Below are 20,200 nucleotides of genomic sequence, written 5' to 3'. Positions count from 1 at the left end.
AAACAAAAACCCTATCAAAAAAGTCATACCTGCACCTCACCCAATCATTCTAGGTTTTGAGGTTTTTTGTTTTTGTTTTTTAAGATTTTACTTATTTGAGAGAGAGCCAGAAAGAGAGGGGGTGGGGGGAGGATCAGAGGCAGAGGGAAAAGCAGGCTCTCCCCTGAGCAGGGAGCCCGATGCGGGACTCGATCCCAGGACCCCAGGATCATGACCTGAGCCGAAGGCAGTCGCTTAACCGACTGAGCCACCCAGGCACCCCCATTTTGGTTTTGTTTGCATTTTCATATGGGTGGTACACTGCAATTATCTGTCTAAATGCTCGTGAAACATCAATAATTAACCAGAGACAATAAAACCCCCCTCAGTAAAGGATAACTATCTCAATACCCACTCTTATCTTTTTATTCATATGAAAACCATTAAACATCTAATCAAATATGTACAGAGCTCTCAACTAACTACCATTATAGTTTTTGGGTTTTATTGTCATTACTATTACTTTAATTCTGTATTGAGAGCTATACGAAAAGAGTTAGGAAAATTATGCGCAGAAAACATTCCACCTCTTTTCCTTTTCTGAGCATCAAGTCCAAGAACCATCAGCACTAATGTGAAAGTCTACGGGAAGCCAGCTACATAAAAGTCAACTTAACTTCCATAAATCCTCCAATATTCATGGTACTGCTTTTTAAACAGAAGCAATGGGAAGAAAATGGAGACTAAACCAGGCGAGGCTAAGGAACCCTATATTAATATGATTAAATGACACTCCCTTTCTCACAGATATGATGTTACTTAAGGTTTAACAAGGAACTGCTCGTGATGATAGCAAAGACTTCTTGTTCCTCCCTGTCACTAAGGGAATCCTTTATATTTTTCCCATTCCTTCACTCCTTTTTCTTCCAAGAGCATACAGCAGAATTCAAGTTGAAGAGACACTGTTTGATTCTGTCTGTTACACACTCTGGCAATGCAATGGACACCTCCCTGAAACAATTTTTTTGGATTATAAATCATTTTAATGATAACAAAAAATAAAATATTTAAGGTTACATATTCATACATTTCTAACTGGCCTTTATTTTCCCCACCATCCTATGTAATAATTACAGTCATGGCATGTATGAACAGGAGGGAGGCTGAAATTCTGTTCCCCAAACTGGCGCTGTTTGAGGAACCCACTCAGCGACTGTGGGGTGGTCCCATCTTGCCACAACTCAGAGAACTGTTGTAACAGCTAATTCATATTGCTATGGATCTCTTTAGTCCAAGATTTCCCTTTTATCTGTCTCCTTACATCCTATGCTAAATGCCTTCTAGATCTTTCTCTGGTCCCTCTCATCCAGTGTTTTTCGAATGTTCATATCCCAGAGCTTCTCCATCCCCCTCTCACATGTACACAAAACTTTCTCCATATATATTCTTATTCCAACCAGTCAAGAAGATTCTGTAGTCTTCCCTTTTACAGTTTGGTTGTGTGTGTGTGTGTGTGTGTGTATGTGTTGGGGGGGAGGAGGGGAGGAATTGGTATTTTTTCACACAGCCCAGACTCCCCACCAAGACATTCTGGCACTGTGTGTGTGTGTTGGGGGGGGGGGGGGGGCGGGGGAAGCGTTATCCCGGCTCCTTAAGCTCTCCCTGAGAATTTCTGCTCTTTCAAGAAATAATTTCTCTCCTTGGTTTCCCATAGCACTTGATCAGGTCTCCCTTCTGTTACAGGTATTTTTAATCAGGATTTTTTTAAGAGATTTTATTTATTTATTTGACAGAGAGAGACGCAGCGAGAGAGGGAACACAAGCAGGGGGAGTGGGAGAGGGAGAAGCAGGCTTCCAGCCCATGTGGGGCTCGATCCCAGGATGTGGGATCATGACCTGAGCCGAAGGCAGACGCTTAACGACTGAGCCACCCAGGTGTCCCTTTAATTAGGGTTTTAATAAAACATTTATTCTTATTTTCCTAGCTTATGTTTTATTTACACTTTTTACATGTTCTGGCTACTAACTTAAAAATAAATAAAATGAAATCTAATACAGCCAATCTGTGCTGTGTCAACTTTTTAAGTTTTTTGTCTTATTTACATTTTTTTATTTCATTTTACATGAAATGACTCTCTGATACGGGATTTGTTTTTATAATGCCTACCAAGAAGTGTGGCTGCAAGGGAATGACGGTGGGAAAAGGCCACCTTCCCCAGCTCTCCCCACTGCTCTGCTGGTTCCTGACCCCCAACACACCGAGAATTCTCCCCTTAGAAATTCAGTCCATTTTCTAGGACCTTAAGGCTCAGAGTACAGAGAGCACATTTTATTTACTTTGTAAACGTTTCCTAGCATCTCACCCCACTTAAAACTTTTATAAAGAAGTCTGTGTTTTGCAAACCTAAGAGCTCCAATGACAGCCACTGGATTTTGGATAAATCAGAATGCCTTAAGCCAGGAGACAATAGTAATTGGAAGATCATACACATATAGCACTTGACACAAATAATAAGCGGTTGGAAGCGTGTACAATTTGAGGGCCCATCTTTAAGGAAATCAACATTTCAAATACAACACACTCCCCAAGCCTTAGAAGAGGTTAGTTGAGGAGCCCTACAGCTGACGCAGAGGCCAGATGGCACTGTGTCACCTGGGGGATTCGGGAAGAAGAATGAGGTTCTGCAGCCAACCTCTACCCAACCTCCGATGTCCTTACTTCCCTGCAATTTCCTTCCTGGAAGAAGCCTCTTGGCTTGGGACATCTCTTGGCTTTCTGCCAACACTGTGAAATCAAGGAAAAGCTGGACAGAGCAAGATTTTTCCAAATATGTTTTGTTCTTTCTCTAAAGGAATCACTGCCGAGCAAGCTGGGAAATCAGAACCTACGGAGACAGGGAGGTCCTTCTCACCTTTGAACAGTCAATCCAATTACCTCTGAGAGAGTCCCTGGGATGCAGGGAAGTGCCCGAAGCAGGCTCAAAGCCTGCCTGCCTTCCACGTCGCTCTCTTTTTGCGGGCTCCCCACAGGAACCAGAAACAGCACTGAATAGGTTAAAAGAGCTGAAGAACAATTTAGCAAATTTCTCTCACCTGTTCAGTCTTAAAATGCATTCCATTCAACTAGAGAGAAAGCTAGAATCAAATCCTACTCCCAGGATTTGTCAAGTGGTCATGGGCAAGAAGAACATGACCTTTCTGACTTACAAGTCCTATGAAAGGGGATAAGAAGGCCTCTGCTGCAAGACGGTTGTCCGGCTTGAGTGAGATGAATTAAATGCACCGAACACAGGGCTTGGCACATGCAGCCACTTGTGGTAATTCCCTGCTAGTGCGACATTGCCACGCCTGTCACCCAGAGGTGGAGTCTATGTGTCTGCCCCCAGGAATCTGAGCTGGCCTTGCCACCTGCTGCCAAGGGATGAGTAGAAGAGAGGCTGTGAGGATCCCGAAGCCTCAGTGGGCCTCAGAAGACCTAGCAACATCCTTTTGCTCGCTTGAGCGTTGCTCTAAACCTGAAAGAAACAGGTCTAGTCTACTGGAGCACGAGAGATCACCTAGAGAACGGAGATGCCCAGCTGACAAGACAGCACTCAGTACAAGCCACCAGCCACGCCGGAAAGCCCACTCCCATCTTCCAGCCCAGTGCACCCTCCAGCTGCATGCAGCCGTATGAACGAGCCTATCACCAGCAGGGTAACTGCCCAGCTACACACAGAATCCTGAGAAATAATAAATCATTGTTTTAAGCCACTAGGTTTGGGGGTGGTTATTCAGGAGTACATCAACACACCACTCAAAAAAGATTAGCACTTGCTATCACCACCTTTTCCTAACCAAGCAAGGTTACACCCATCTCTCAAATGGTACCAAGTCACAGAGGGATAGGATATTCGGTATCCCAAGCAATGTGATCATCTCCCCCGCCTTTTAACCTATGGCCTAGGGGCCCTGCAGCTTGTCTACACCTCTGATCTGATTCGGAGATATGGTGGCTTAAATGAGAAGAAGCCAAGGAGTTTCCAAATTCTCTCTGTGACCTTTCATGCTGTTCCCTAAGGGCCACTTAAAACCCTACCGAGGTACATTGAGAGCGTTTTCTTTTCTCTTCTGATGTCTTCCCTTAAGATTGCCTTTGCCAACTGCACTGTTTCCCAATAAACATGATATTTACCAGCCTGATGATATCTGTTTGACACTTGTCAGGCAGCCAAAAAAATCTGAACACAGTGACATTTTTCCCTGAACCGTTTCTCAGGCTATGAGGTGATGTGCAAAACAATCACATGAGGCTTTGGGTGACCTCAAGGTTAACATTTACTACAAACCTCAAGTTTAAATTCAGGGTAGGTCCTGTAAAAGTACCTCAGCTTGACCCACAGACTTGGGAATAAAGAACTGTTCTGGGACAATGTTCTGAGGTAAGACTTGAGTGAATGTGGCCATGGAAACACAGACTCAGGTGGCTCATGAGACTTGAACTTTCCCAGCTTCACAAAACAAGGCCACACTGCCCCAACCTGTAGATCTCGGAGTCCTGCTGACACTCTCTTATGGTACAACCTGGTAATAACGGAGAGCTCGGAGATGCTCTCAGGATTTCTTGGAATGGTGGCTCGGAGCCTTTCTCACTGGTAGAGCTCATCAGTGTGAACACATACCATCCTTCCTGCACGGCCCAACTACAGACTTGTGCATGTGTGTTTTCATTCGTTGCTACAGTTCTGATACATTAATGCCATGTAAACATCCTCACTTCTTGGAGGTGGCTGAGGGGATGGGTGAAATAGGTGGAGAGGGGAATTGAGGAGTGCACCTGTCGTGACAAGGGCCAGGTGAAGTATGGAAGTGTTGAATCACTACATTGTACACTTGAAACTAAGAGGACACTGTATGGTAACTGGAATTTAAAGAAAAACTTTAAAAATAAATAAATAAACATCCTCACTTCTTCCTTTGTAAGTTGCAAGCCTAGAAATCCTGGGCAAGTGGGTTCTACTCACAGAAACTCTACTAAAATGATATATTCTGTACTACCTTATAGAAAAAAAAAATTGTCTAAGAACAATACCAGATTGCTGTTTTCATCTGTCCTCTTAAAGCTCTCTCTGGATTAAACCCATGAACTTCCCCCTCACCCTAATGACCTTTCACTGAGGACTGCCAAGGCATGATACCCCTGACTAGCACTGAGGAACACGGTATGAAATGGCATCATAAGGCAAGGTCGCTAGGTTTTGCTGTACCACACTGGGGACGTCATTGAGAATGCTGGCCGTTGCAAATGCAGTGTTCTCTGGCTGAAAATCCAAAGGAGAAATTCCTCTCACCTCCTAGAATCAGGAATAGATGGATTTCTCCAATTTGGTTTCTCTTCGGGACACCTTGAAGCTCGTTTGTGGACTCCTTGCCTCTTCCCTTAAGCTGCTGGAACGCTTGCAGCCAGAACTTCAAAGTACACTAACCAACGTCAGTTATAACTCCATCTTATTTTCCTTTGGCTTATTTTTCTTTCTCGTCCTAAATTTGCTGTATCTTGTCCTACTGTATGCATCTCTGTAAGCCATCCCAAATCACTTTTGCATTCAGGTAGGGTATAAATAAAACTAAAGATACTGTCATCAGCATATATGCCTAGTTCTCCTACTCCAGCTGGTGAGCTCTTGTCAGTGAGGGCTGTGCACCTGCCCCACTATGAAATCCGTACAGTGTCCACTGCTATCCTTTTACTGCTCAATGAATATCTGGGGAAGTAAATGGCAGAATAAGTAAATTTTGATAGTACTATGTTAACTGAATTATAAAATAAGCAGTAGAGCTAATGATTTTATCTTTTATTCTCAAAACACAAATGTGTCAAAGGAGGCAGGTACAAGGGTGTTTACTACAACATTCGAAGCAACTCTCAGGGCCCCTGACGGGAATGATTACACATGCTGGCGCAGTCAGAGTATCACAGGCTACACAGACATTTAAACAAACACGATGAGCCAGAAGGGCATTCACCCATCACACACTATGGGGCAGGGCGAAAAAAAAAAAAGAGCAGGCAGTGAAATAATACATTATTCATAAATACCTAACTGCCTTTTTTGACATTTGTACAGAAGAAGGGCTATACCCCCAAACTGCTCTACCTGGCTGTATGTGGGAGTGAAATCAGGGGAAATGGTAGCTGGAGAAAGGGGAAGAGGTGAACTGTCATTCCCTTGAGTATTGGTTGTTTTCATGGTTTTTCTTTATGTTATTTATCACAAGAAAGTTTCACTTTGTAATTAAAAAATAAAAAACACTGAAAAAAACATGTAGCAACTTCAGGTTATAAAGCGTTCTTGAATCCTCAAAATGTCTAATGTCTCAAGGGTTTGGTGGGGAGATATTAAGCTGGGATCCTCCAAACAAGCGGCCTTTGTTCCGTGGCAAGGCCTTCCCTAAGAGCAACTTGGCCTCCCCTCCTTAGAGCCTTCATCCTGCCATGGATTCCTCCGCAAAGCAGGGAAGAAATTGATCTGTTTAGTGACATACATATAGGTTTTTAAAATATGAAAAGGCAAAAAATCTTTCTCAATCAGAACACAGCTGTAGTCTTTACGAGTCCTTAAAATAGCATATAACAAATTATAAAACATTTAAATTCTTAATTGTCTCAATGTTTTCTTACATGCATTAGAGCAAAACACATTAACTGAGCAAGACTAGTTTGGGGAGTTATGTCCCTAAAATGTTAACACTTTAAAGGGGGAGGGTTTAGGGCGCCTGGGTGGCTCAGTTGGTTAAGCGACTGCCTTCGGCTCAGGTCATGATCCTGGAGTCCCTGGATCGAGTCCCGCATCGGGCTCCCTGCTCAGCGGGGGGTCTGCTTCTCCCTCTGACCCTCTTCCCTCTCGTGCTCTCTCTCATTCTCTCTCTCAAAAAAAAAAAAAAAATCTTTAAAGGGGGAGGGTTTAATCGTTCTAAATTTTTCACCAAATGAAAATTCCTTCTTCCCCCATTCCACTCAATAAATACATAACAAATAGGGAGAAGTTTTCTATGCCTTCAAAATGTACTTTCGGAAGGCTTTTTTTTTTTTAAGCCTAACTGGAGAAAACTAATTAAATTAACTTGACCAAGACAGATTCTCCATGTCCCCAAAATGTACAAAATCCCAAATCAAAACCAATGTATAAACCCATCAATGAATGGTTATTTCTCAGGTGGCCATGGCAGGATCCGGCGGACACCAGCACAGCACAAGCCAGGATCCCAACACCGGATTCTACTGGAATGGTCAGGCGGACACCGGTAAGTCCACAGCTCAGAGATAACATCAGAGAAAGCACTAGATATATACAGGACAGCCGAGGAGAAGGAACGTGAAGCACTGAAACATCTCACCTGAGGTAAGAAAATCAAACAAAGCAAGGATGGGTCAAAGGGAGGATCTGACTAGGCAGAATGTGGATGATAAACACAAGCAAGTAAACAAGCAACCCCAGTGAACGAACACCTGTGCACTCTGCCCTCCACACTTTGTTGTACCTGCTCACTGGTGACAGTGCCAGGTGTACGAGTCAGGTGTTAATTGTTACAAAAAGGCAATCAAAGGCATGCAGATAAACTCTGCCCTTGATTAACTCCAGGGCATGGTTACTAGAAATTAGCTCAAGGATGCTGCCTCTCCTATTTCCCCAAGAAGCTTTTTTGGTGATCCCGAAGACTATGAATAAGGATTCCAGTCTGATGGTGAAACAGACATCTAAGGAAGGTTTGATAATCTAAGCCTTTTACACAGGGTAATGAGAATACGTTTTCAATTCTCTGTAAGACAGCTAATTTCCTAATGAGTTTCATCAGCAATGGGGTTTTGCAACAACACAACCCATCCACTTCCGTAAGAACTTCTCAAAGCTGTAAGGGGAGTTATGAGCCCACACACTGCACTATGAGCCCCTCTGCTCCCATCTAGCTGATGAAAGTGGGCATGGCCTAAATCCACCAGCCAATGTGTTCTGGATCTACTTGTCCTCTTTAACCTACAGAGAAAAATCTGCTTTAAAGACACTGTTTTCAAATCCAAGTTTACTCCTTCCACGCTTCCTTTTTCCTCAAAGCCAACTATTCTGCTTTGAAGTGAAGAGAACCGGTAGGAGGAAGTGCCCCCTTTGCACCTGTCCATCCAGCTGCCTTCATTAATCTGAGTCCTGCACCCATGTGACCCCAGATGAGTTCCCACACTCCCTCCTGTCCCCACCCACAGGGGTCCAGATTTCCCAATCAATTCTATGTTCCCCTCCAGCATCTCCAACCTGAATGCAACCTGTTTATCTATCCATTAGGCAAATGAGTTCCAAACAGTGGACTCTGATCCACTAACAAATGAGGATTTTTCAGAACACTGAATGGGAACAGAAAGCACAGAAACAGAAACAGAAACCAGAATGCTGTACACAGTAAGGGTACATATTGTTTCATGAAAACGGTTTCAGATGTACTTATACTTGCTTACGTCCTGGGTCATGGTGCAAAAACCCATTTCGTACTGTGTTGTAAAATCCAAAAACATTTGAAACACTGCTTTAGACAAGCCTTTGTCCCCTTAGTCAGACTACCCCCTTGCTCTCGGTCCCACCGCTCTGCAACTCCCTTCCTCATGCTGGCGCAAGCTCTGAACAGACTTCCAGCTGTCTTCTTCACCCGCTGTTCTCACAAAACTTGGCCTTTTACAATGATTCACAAGCTCCTTCTCATGTGTCCAAAGGACTGCCTTCTCCTTGAACAGACTAATGTTTTGAGAAAAGAAAAAATCCTTTGCTATTCCTGCCTTCTTTTCAGGTCTGGGATCTGCTTGCAGAACATCCAACTGTCTCACTATGAATAACAAACCTCAGAGCAGTAGGACTTCTTTGTATACTACCTTTCTTCTCCAACAAGAAAAAACACCACCAGAGTCACTTGCACAATGCCTTAGGTTTTCTTACAAAATTAACCTCGCTTTCCTGATGGAACGCATTCTCTGGTGTCATACATTCGGTGCCTGATACCAGTGCCAGGTAAATACAGCTCACCCGAGTAGTGAGTTAAAGTCTGGTTCCCATCCTCGAGAACAGATGGTTAGCCCACCTCCATATTGCCATCTTCTTCCTCTTGCAAGGCAAAGGGAAGGAGGGAAGGCACAGCAAGGTGGCTGTACACGGTGGTGGCATCCTTTCCTCTCTCAAGGACGAGGGCACAAGCTGTCCAGCACAATTCCACCACCCCCCGGCCCTCGCTTCTGCCCTCCCTTGTCCAACCGCCCACAATTCTCACCCAGACAATTAATTCATTCTCTTCCTCCACAGAAAAACTCGCTTTCTGTATCTTATCTTCCTGTAGACTGTTCCGTTTACTTTTTTCAGCCAAAAGGACTATCCTACTTTTTAACCTTCCAAGAGATATCAAAGCTAAACGGAGCCTTCATCTGTAGGATATGGGACACTAATTTGAGAAGGGAGCGGCGAGACTCTGAGGTCTGAAGGCCGCTTCTGCAACCTGCTGGGTTTCCGCTCACACTGGGGATGCCAGCTTTCAGGGTGGGACATAAACACAGGGTGGACCTCTTTCAGAGCCCCAGGGAGGAGAGAGCTGCCCTGGACTCAGAAGGGCAAGAAACACACTCCGAGGGAACTAGAGAGAAGGGGAGGTCCTATCTAGGGCACATTCCAGAACTGGCCTGGAAGCTCCACTACTAGTCCCTTTCTGCAACCCAACCCCTGTCCCACTTCCTAGTGGGGAATACAGGGCTCCTTCACTACCTCTCTGGTTGCCCCATTATTAGGCAGGCCCTCCAAACCTCCCAAGTCACCATGTCCTCCTCCCTACTCCTTTGCTGGGAATGCTCTTCATCCACCTAGCACTGAGTCAGGTCTCTGGTAACTCCTGCTCCCCAGGCCTCTGTTTACCTTGGTGATCAAATCAATCTCTCTCTGACGGAGATTTCGGAGAAGGAAGGAAAAGATAGGCCAACTCTTGCAGCCATGCTCCAGGGTCTATTGAGAAGACCCAGCTTCTTTGGGTTAGCTTTGGCCCTTGAGCCCTGCCATTCCTAGGCACCTCCAAGTACACAGCTTTAGTTGAGAAGAGCCATGATTCTTTCCAACAAAGTCAGAGGCTTAGAGTTAAAGGAATAGGAACAGAAAGCTCATAAACAATTATGACTGCCTGAACCGCTGGATGCCAGGTGCCCAGCTCCAGACAGGTAAAATTTGTACAAGATCACACAGTAAGGATTCCAGCGCTGGATGGAGGTTTTGTGGCAAAAAAATTCGCAGGGGTAGAAAGAAAAGCAGCACTCTGTAAATACATTCTCTGGATCATCTGATGGCACAGGAGGGGGGAGGTGGCAAGTCAGCTAAAGTCCACCGTTTCTGGAGCCATTCTTTCCAATTGTCTAGCATGGCAGGAGTCCACTTTTGTAATTTAGTGCCATCCCTACAATTTAAGGAAAAGATTAACACAGGGAAAAAAAATTCTCTACTTCACACTTAGAGGGGAACTGAGATACTCTGTCACATTACCTTAACTGGCTACATAAAGATGAGCTGCTTTCCAACCTATTATACCATGTGCTCACACAGCAGTATCTCTCTCAACACACACACAGTCCAAGATCGATTTTTCTCAGCTTCATTTACGACTGAGTGAAGATTTTACTAAAATGACAGCTTGTTTCCTGCTTCACACATCAACTCCTAATATCCACACAAACTCTCCCATCTTTTTCCCAAACTGGTATCGGAGTCATTTAAACACTGTCAAAGATCACTCTTTAGGAACAATTTTATAATTTCACATAAAAATGTGTGCTACATTAACACTCCCATGTATATATACATCGGAGAAAAAAAAAAAATACTGGCCAGCAACAGTGACCCTTTAATGAACTTCGACAACTCAAAGTACTTTCAGAGAGGTTTTCCCACCCTCTTGGGGTTGTAGGAAAATGCGCGCGTTACGGACCCCATTTCATGGCTGGGTAAACCGAGGTTCTCGGTTTAATAAACTTAGTGGGGTTACAATGGTAGAGCTGTAAATAGAGTCCAGTCCCTTTCCCACTAGACGCTTCGGCATGAGGTGGCTAAAAATGGGACGCACTTGAGAACTACAAGGGTGAATAAAAGCGTCTTGTTTTATTTAGTTGGGGGTTGGCCGGAGAGGGCGAGACTTACCCACTTGATGCACCTGATTGTGTACCGGCCTTTAACAAGAAAAGCTTTCCCTGGCTGCCCCACGCACCCACCCCTTTGAGCTGAGACCCGGGAGGCTCCCCGGGCAGACCTAGCAGCACGAATCGCGCACCTGGGGGCGCGAGTGGAACGCCGGGCGTACGGGCGGCGCGGGGCCACGGGCCCCGGGACACAGTCAGCGCCGCAAGCGGCGCAGGAGCCCGCGGGGCCGGGAGGATGCTGCGCGGCCGCACACACCTGCTGCAGCCTGCCCGGGCGCCCCTGGCCGCCTCCCGCGCTCGGGACGCCCACCCAGCTCCGGACGCCGGAGCCCGCGGCCGCGCTAGGCCGGGGGCGGGAAGCCGCGGCGCCCCTGCCCGCGGGCTGTGCTCGGCGGCGCGGGGGAACCGCGGTGCAAAAGCGAGCCCGCCCTTTTCCCCCGAACCCCCTCCAAACAGCGTCACCTGTGCCGGGTCCCGGGGCTACTCGCGCGCGGGCGGCGGCTGCACCGGGCCGGGGAGGGCGGCGGGTGCTTACAGAAGCCTGATCATCCGGCCCGGCCTGAGGGCTGGCGCCGGCCAGAGTCGTCCCGCGAGATGCTCGGCGGGAGCCAGGGGAGCCGCAGGGCCCCGGGCCGCTTGGAGGAGCGGTCACAGAGACTACAGCTACCGCCGCGGCCGCCGCGCCCGCCCGGACTGCGGGCTCGGGTTACCGCAGAGCGGCTCCTTAAAGGGGCCGCGGCCGCTCGGGCTCCGGCTCGAGCTCCGGCTCGCGGCGGCTGCGACCCGCGGCCAAAGTGGGCGGGGCCCCGAGACCAGCTGTAGGGCCGACCTTCGCGTGCTGGGCCTGGGGTCCCGGAAAGGGCTCAGAAACGGGAACACCCAAGGCGGGCTGCGGTGGGATCCTGGAAGAACACACCTCGCCAGGGACAGGGCGTGCGGCTCCTCCGCTTCCCAAAGCAGGGAGCAAAACTAGCAAGTAAGGGGAACGGTCCGAGTCCGCCTCCGCAGCGGCCAGTACCTGGGCTCGCCACGTAACCGAAATTCTTTTCAGATTATGAATTTATATTAACAGAAAGGAGGTGAAAAGGCAATTGCAGATTTTTCATGCTACGTCTGACTTGGCCAAAGCCAAGTCCGCCCGGTTCTCGCTAGGGGTTGCAGGTGCAGTCCAAACTGGGTAGGGGGCGTGTGTGAAAGAGGCCGGTTCTCTTGCAGCAGCCTCCTCCGGATCCCTGAAAAACACCCTAGAGTGCACTAGCACTCCACCTACACATAACGCCTGGAACCCCTCTGCTGTCAGGGTGGGGAAACAGGATTTGAATTTTTGGTGCCGGCAGAGAATTCCAAGTCGCCCAATGCACAAAGTTTGCCATTCAATAGTAGCTCTTCTGACCTGCTAAGTACAGCCTCAAAAATCTGCAAATGTTCTGCATTAACATGATGGAATTGTTTTGAATAAAACAATGAAGAGGTATAGTTAGGCTGTTACAATTTGCGAAAAGTAATCACAAATACTTTTTTTGGAAAGAGATGGGTACTAATGTTAATTAGTAGGCACCACCTTAATAATGTAGGGCAGTTATTTTTAAGAAACGCCTATCAGTGGAGCTAATATGTTTTACCTAATATTTACATGCACACAAATACACGTTAGCTAACCGAACCTCCCTGAGGCTCAATTTCGTCACCTATAAAATGGGGATAATAATTCATAGTTACCTCTGGAGACCCCAGTCTTGGCAAATGTACCTCAGACTGACCTAGAAAGACAAAACCTGTTTTACCCTACAGGGACGGCAGCCTGCCTGCAGTCAAGCAGGGTAGAAGATCCTGCAGGCCCCCAGTGCATATCTCCTTTTTGTCCCCAGGGTTCTCAGGAGTGCCCTTTGACCACAACCCGTCCCATCATACTTGCTTCACAGGGTCCTCAACAACTTTGGTTTGCCCCACACCTGCCTTACGCATTCGTGTGCTAGATCATAACGCTGCGGAGGCAGGATGTTTGTGCGTGCTCATCTTTGGAGTACTACGTGTACAGATTGCACATGTCCTCTCGGGACTCTGCCTCAAGGTATCACCTCCAGACCCTCCCCTACGCTTGTCTCCAGTGGCTCATAGTCGCTCTGTTTTTTCCTGATAAATGCACCATCATTATGTTTAACATGCATATTTTCTTAACACCCACAGCAGCAGCCAAAGCCAAGTAAACCCACAAAAAATCCACTCTATACTCTATGTCCCACTATATTCCTTCATGTCAGGCCTCTGCAAATGCACCACCAAATCTGCAGGATTGTTGCGAGATTATACAGAGCATGTTAAGTGAATACATCCAGGACAAGGCCTGAGATAAGGAAAGGAATTCAGTAAATATTAGAATTTTGAAACTTTTAAACTAATCAAAACTCAATGACCTTAGGAGGTAAAAAACTATATCAATTGCATATTTTTCTTCAAAATTGTAATGCAGCTTAATTTCTTTAAAAATATGCATTTCATTATTCACATTTAAGTCTCTAATTATTCTTAACTTTGTTTTACCAATTCTCTCTTTCCAAGGACAGTTCCCCCAAATTCCGTTATTTATTGTCTTAAGTTTTTCTGCTTGTTAACTGTGAGGTATCAAAGCTGAACTGCACTCCTTATACATTTGTTCACTGAAACAGTTCAGAGAAATGAAAATTATTTATCTTTCTTTAAAAAGAGAAAAAATACAAAAATTTTGAGGCAAATTTTCCTGATAAAAAGATATTTTGCATATGCTCAAAACAAGAAATATGGTTTATTGTATTTGTTCCTCTCTATGTAATGTATCTTTTTTCTGTGTGTGTGTGTTTTTTTTAATTCCAGTATGATTAACGTAGTGTTATATTAATTTCAGGTGAGCAATATAGTGCCTCAACAATTATATACATTACTCATTGCTCATCATGGGTGTACTCTTAATCCCCCTCACCTATTTCACCCATCCTCACACACACACACATATATATACACACAACATATCTCCTTTATCCATTCATCTATCGAACATCTGGGTTGCTTCCATAATTTGGCTATTGTAAATAATGCTGCAATGAACATAAGGGTGCAAGTATCTTTTCAAATTAGTGTTTTCATACTCTTTGGGTAAATACCAGTAGTGGAATTACTGGATCATATGGTAATTCTTCATTTTTTGAGGCACCTCCATACTATTTTCCACAGTGGCTGCACCAGTTTGCATTCCGACCAACAGTGCACAAAGGTTCCTTTTTCTCAACATCTTGCCAACACTTGTTTGTTTTTTTGATTTTAGCCATTCAGACAGGTGTGAGATGATATCTCATTGAGGTTTTGATTTGCATTTCTCTGATGATGAGTGCTGTTGAGCATCTTTTCATATGTCTGTTGGCCATCGGCACGTCTTCTTTGGAAAAATGTCTGTTCATGTCTTCTGCCCTTTTTTAAATGGATTATTTGGTTTTTTGGTGTTGAGATGTATACATTCTTTACATATTTTGAATACTAACCCTTTATTGGATATGTCATTTGCAAGTATTTTCTCCCATTCAGTGGGTTGTCTTTTAGTTTTGTTGACCGTTTCCTTTGCTGTGCAGAAGCTTTTTATTTTGATGTCGTCCCAGTAATTTATTTTTGCTTTTGTTTCCCTTGCCTTAGAAGACATATCTAGAAAAATGTTGCTATGGCCGATGTCAGAGAAATTACTGCCTGTGTTATCTTCTAGGACTTTTTTATAGTTTCAGTTCTCACATTTAGGTCTTCAATCCATTTTGAGCTTATTTTTGTGTATGGTGTAAGAAAGCAGTCCAGTTTCATTCTTTTGCATGTAGCTGTGCAGTTTTCCCAATACCATTTGTTGAAGACAAATTTTCCTGATAAATTTGTTTCCAAAAATTCCTAAACTACTAAATAGAGATAACTGTTTAGAAAACTGAGACCAAAAGCTGCTTCTTTCTAAAATAACAAGATAATTAACACAGAAGTATTTTGGAAAATTGCCTCAATTCTCCACTCTGCTCTGTTAGTGAAGATATAACCAAAATAACACCAAGCATTTTGATCAGATTGATTTAGTTAAAAATTAATAATCCCAGTTACTACTTTTTAAATTATTATTGATAGTTTTAATGTATCAAGAATTTGTGAGGGTTTTTTTTTTTTTTTTTTAGTATTTAAAAGTCCTTTTGGGGTGCCTGGGTGGCTCACTCAGTTAAGCAACTGCCTTTGGCTCAGGTCATGAAGCACCCCCCCCTCAATCAAGCTCTCTGCTCAGCAGGGAGCCTGCTTCTCCCCCTCCTCTGCCTGCCACTCCCTCTGTCTGTGCTCTCTCTCTGTCAAATAAATAAATAAAAACAATTAAAAATAAAGTCCTTTCATTTGTTTTTCAGAATTTTTCAAGAAAAAACTATTTCAGGATATTACCAATGGTTAGCTCTGGGTGGGTGAGATCCTTACGTCATTTGTGTTCTTTTTGCTTATTTTATGTGACTTTTTCCTCTAATATGTATATATTGTTTTTGTGTGCATTTTTATTTTTAATGAAAGTAATACATATAAGTGAATATTCAAATAGTTCATAAAGGCTTATAACAAAAACACCCAAGTCCCATCAGCCCCTTGACCAACTTCCCCCCACCTAGCTTCTAGCTTCACCCCATGTTCCACATAACCCTACTAGGTTATTTCCTAACAATACGCTTACACCAGTGTTTCCTGACTTTCATTTTTAGACATTATTTATTGACTTCTTGTCATGGTATTTGAGGATTTAGCCCTTTCACACGTACCACCATCACCACTTTCCCCTCACCCTTCCTTCTCACACAGCTACATCACTTCTGTTCAAATCAATAATTTGTATTTTTATCATCCTGTCAATGTAAATACAGTGCATTGCTGAATCAAGTAAGGTGCCATGATAGTGCTGCTCTTGAAAATCTCCTGTTGTCCCTGGAGTTAATAATTGCCTTCCTTTTTCACTTACTTTTTTTTTAATGTATCTAACCCGAATTTTATCCAGATGCTTCAACCTATCTATCAAATGCCCATCGGTATCTTTCAATGCCCAAACATTAGAAATTCACTCTCTTACTTTGCTAAAGCACAGATTTCAGTAGTTTACTCAGAGCGTGTGCATTGAAGGTAAATTTTTTAGCATGCTTGCATGTCTGAAAATGTCTGTATTCTATTCTCATCCTCCACTAATAATTTCCGTAAGCTGATCATTTTCCCTCAGCATTTTAAAAGCACTGTTCCACTGTCTTTTACTTCCAGTGTTGCCACTGAAATAAATATGCCTAATGCCTTTCTGGTTCCCCTTCCTCTGTATCTGGTCTATTCTTCATTCTAGAATCTTCCCATTACCTTTATGTCCGAAATTTCACAATGATGTGCCTTGTGCCTTAGAATGCGCCTTTTTTCTTTGATTGTGCTAGACTCCCGGGGGTGCTTTCAATCTTACTGGCAAATTTTTTCTTTTATTATTTTTTTACTAATTTCCTCCTTCTCATTTTCTATGTTCTCTCTTTGTGAACTCTTGTCAGCAGGATGTTGGGACTTTATTATTCTCCAGATCGATTGTCCTTTTATCCCACTGATTATCTCTACAGCTTTTCTTTTCTTTTTTTTTTTAATTTAAGTAGGCTCCACACCCAGCATGGAGCCCAACACAGGGCCAAAATCATGACCCTGAGATTAAGACCCGAGCTGATATCAAGAGTTGGATGCTTAACTGAGCCACCCAGGCACCCGATCTTTTCTATGATCTATTGTCTGAGACAGAGGTTCTCAACTGGGGTGGGGGTGGGAGGTGTTGATTCTCCCTACCCCAGCCATTTGGCAATATCTGCTGATGCTTTTGGTTGTCATCACAGGGAAAGGGGGCATGCATGGGTACTTACTGAGTAGAGGCCAGGGAGGCTGCTAACCATGTTACAATGCACAGCCTCCCACAGTAAAGAATTTCTAATCCCAAATGTCAGTCATGCCAAGATTGAGAAATCGTGGACCGGGAGAATTACTTAGCTTTATCTTCCAACCTTGTACTGAAGTTTCTATATCAAACATATTTTTGGCACAGGATGGCAGTGTGCAGTGGTTTAGGCTGGGAAAAAATCTGCAGAGGCAGTGCCCATAGCAAAACGATGAGGCTACAACAGACCAATGATGAAGGGGAGTAAATCACTGATGATTCTTTCTTTCCCATAGACTGTCTAAGGCCACAGGGAAAATGGTGGAAAATTCACCATCGCCATTGCCAGAAAGAGCTATTTATGGTTTTGTTCTTTTTTTAAGCTCCCAGTTTGGCTTCATACTATATCTTGTGTGGGCTTTTATTCCTGAACCTTGCCTAAACTCCTTAGGCTTAACTTATTGGCCTCAAAAATACTGGATGGTTGCATTGCCTGTCTACCTCCTCATTACCATAGTAATTGGTTATGTACTGTTATTTGGAATAAACATGATGAGTACCTCTCCACTGAACTCTGTTCATACAATCATAGATAACTATGCTAAAAATCAACAGCAGAAGAAATATCAAGAAGAGGCCATCCCAGCATTAACGGATATTCTTATTAGTGAAGTAAACCAAATGTTCTTTCTTGCAGCCGAAGATCTTTACGCCAAAAACTAAATTGTATGTAGACTAACACCAAACACTATAAGTTTTTGATGTAATAATTTTGACCATAGCTATTTTGACAATCTTATTAATAACCGATACTGAAATATAAAAAAGCTGCACTTCTCTTAGATTAAATTCCATTAATCTTATACATGTTGTCGCATATTAGTTATTAATAGACAGAATAAATAAAATACTGCATTACCATAAAAAAAAATATCTTTTTTTCCCATTCTCTGATCAGACCTTTTGTTACAGGAACTCTCCATCAAAAGATAAAACTCCTTTCTCCAGAAAAGAAACTTCATACTTCACAGAGGGATTGTGTTAATGGTCGGATGGTCAGTATGACATGCATGAAAGCACAATGGCTGTATGAAGGGCAAGAAGGGACCCAGTGGCCTCCAAGAGCTTTGTAAACAACTGTAGGGCAATTCTTCTTCAGGCTTGTACCTCACTCCTGCCTTCCATGGTACACCGACCACCAAGTGCTAGGGCTCCTCAAAGCACTTTGATTAGCCCTTCTTCCACTTTGTCAAGGCAGTTATCTCTATTCCGTCCAACTTCTGGTTTCCAAAATTTACTGAAATCTCTCATCAACTGTAGACTTTTCTCCTCTTTTCTTTTTCCTTATGGATTATATCTTGTAAACCCCTTTCCACACTACCTACACTACGCGTACCACTTTGCAAAAAATAAGGATAAACAAAATAAGATTTAAGTAACAGAAAGGGATCCAATACAGAGAAAGGGAAAGATGTCAATCTATTTTTCTTAAATTTCTAACTTGTTTTTTAATTGTGCAAAATATCTTCATGAATTTTTTAAAAAATTTTACAGATTAGTAGAAATTGAAATTAACAATCAGTAGTTTATGTTCATAACTTTTTTTCTGTTCTATAATCTTATTTATTCCTTTCTTCTTTTCTTTTTTATTGAAGCATAGTTGACACACAATGTTACATTAGTTTCAGATGTACAACATAGTGATTCAACAACTTTATACATTATGCTGTGCTTATCATAAGTGTAGTTACCATCTGTCACCATACAACACTATTACAATACCTTTGATTATATTCCTTATAATTTTCATTTCATTTTCATTTCATAACATTCATTCAATTCACCTTTCACTGCTATGACTTACTCATTCCATAACTGGAAGCCTGTATCTCCCACTCCCCTTCACCCATTTTGCCCATCCCCCACCTCTGGCAACCATCAGTTTGTTCTCTGTGTTTATGGATCTAGTTTTGCTTTGTTTGGTTGGTTGGTTGGTTTTTTAGATTTGACATATAAGTGAAATCATACGGTATTTGTCTTTATCTGACTTATTTCACTAAGCATAATGCCCTCTAGGTCCCTCCATGTTGTCACAAATGGCAAAATCTCATTCTTTTTTATGACTAAATAATATTCGACATCTTCTTTATCCATTCATTTATCAATGGACACTTAGGTTGCTTCCATATTTTGGTTATTGTAAATAATGCTGCAATAATATATTTATAACTTTTAGACCAGTTTGTTGAATATCCTCCCAGATACTTTTTCATGCATACTTATACATACTTTGATTTTTTTTAAACAATAACAAAAAGGACTAAAACATACACATTATTTTGTAATTGCTCAGACTATTCCATTCAATGGATGCACCATAGTGTATTTTACCAATCCATTACTGCTAAATATTTATGGACCTTACTGTTGGACCAAATTTTCACTTTTCCAGGTAGAGCAAAGTAGTAACGTCTGACTAGAAATTAATTCTAAGATTCAAAGCTAGTTTAGATTGAATGGGGAAACACTGGAGGGTTCCTGCTCAGGTCAAGAGGAGAACAAGGGGATACACACTCTTTCACTGCTAATACAGTGATACTTGAAGTATCAGTCAAGGGAACTAGTAAAAGAGAGAAAGTAAAAACATAACTACTGGGAAAAAAGATTATACAGTTGTCATTCTTTGTGGATTATATGATTACATACCTAGGAAACCCAAGAAAATCAACTGAGAAAATATATAAACAACAGAAAATTAAGTATGGAAGCAGGATACAAAATTAATTTATGAAAATCTGTGACATATATGTATATGTGTATATGTGTGTGTACATATAAATACATACATATATGCATGTGTGTTTATTTGAAACATGAAAAACCCATGTATCATGATAAAAATCAGAATATATTCCTTATCCTAGTTCTAGGAACAAATATGTTTTTTAAAAAATGAAGTTGATAGTTGAATTATTCATAAGTCATTTTCATAGGCCTTATAGAGAAATACAACTTTGGAATTTAGAAATATTCCTTAGTATAAACATCTCCTGCCCCACCGATCCTCTGACAAACATATTCAATTCCAAATCAAATTTCTGTAGTGATGTAAATCTACTACT

At 42.8% G+C, this 20,200-nt stretch overlaps 2 protein-coding genes across 9 annotated transcripts in view; one reads left to right on the top strand and one right to left on the bottom strand.

The window, feature by feature from the left end:
• LOC110580308 (TLC domain-containing protein 4-like) overlaps positions 1–20,200 on the bottom strand; it is a 103,342-nt gene that overhangs the window by 59,422 nt on the left and 23,720 nt on the right. The window contains exon 1 of one of the 6 annotated variants that reach the window (XM_021689974.2): positions 12,183–12,239. The exons of 1 other annotated variant lie outside the window; for it this stretch is intronic. The gene's annotated coding sequence lies outside the window, so the exon portion shown is untranslated. Of the gene's footprint in view, positions 1–3,072; positions 3,110–9,026; positions 9,163–11,626; positions 12,006–12,080; positions 12,158–12,182; positions 12,240–20,200 lie in introns of those variants that run through there. 4 more of the 6 variants (XM_021689973.2, XM_044914568.1, XM_044914569.1 and 1 more) reach the window with 4 other exon arrangements.
• On the top strand, positions 7,953–17,801 carry LOC110580309 (phosphatidylinositol N-acetylglucosaminyltransferase subunit P-like). Of its 3 annotated transcripts, none has more exons than XM_044914572.1 (2): positions 7,953–7,974; positions 17,359–17,801. In XM_044914572.1, the coding sequence occupies exon 2, from the start codon at positions 17,397–17,399 to the stop codon at positions 17,799–17,801; it is 405 nt and encodes a 134-aa protein (XP_044770507.1). In that variant the 5' UTR covers positions 7,953–7,974; positions 17,359–17,396. The 3 variants fall into 3 exon arrangements, with proteins under 3 accessions (XP_044770507.1, XP_044770506.1, XP_044770505.1); XM_044914571.1 differs by lacking the exon at positions 7,953–7,974 and adding an exon at positions 16,387–16,411; XM_044914570.1 differs by lacking the exon at positions 7,953–7,974 and adding an exon at positions 16,969–16,993.

Source organism: Neomonachus schauinslandi, chromosome 4 (genome assembly GCF_002201575.2).
Source record: "Neomonachus schauinslandi chromosome 4, ASM220157v2, whole genome shotgun sequence".
Classification (NCBI taxonomy): domain Eukaryota; kingdom Metazoa; phylum Chordata; class Mammalia; order Carnivora; family Phocidae; genus Neomonachus; species Neomonachus schauinslandi.
The sequence above is the reverse complement of the archived record's forward strand: the minus strand, read 5'-3'. Positions and strand labels throughout refer to the sequence as shown.

Coding starts and splice junctions, on each gene's coding strand:
- LOC110580309 (XM_044914572.1), top strand. CDS start 17,397: ATGGTGGAAAATTCACCATCGCCATTGCCAGAAAGAGCTATTTATGGT.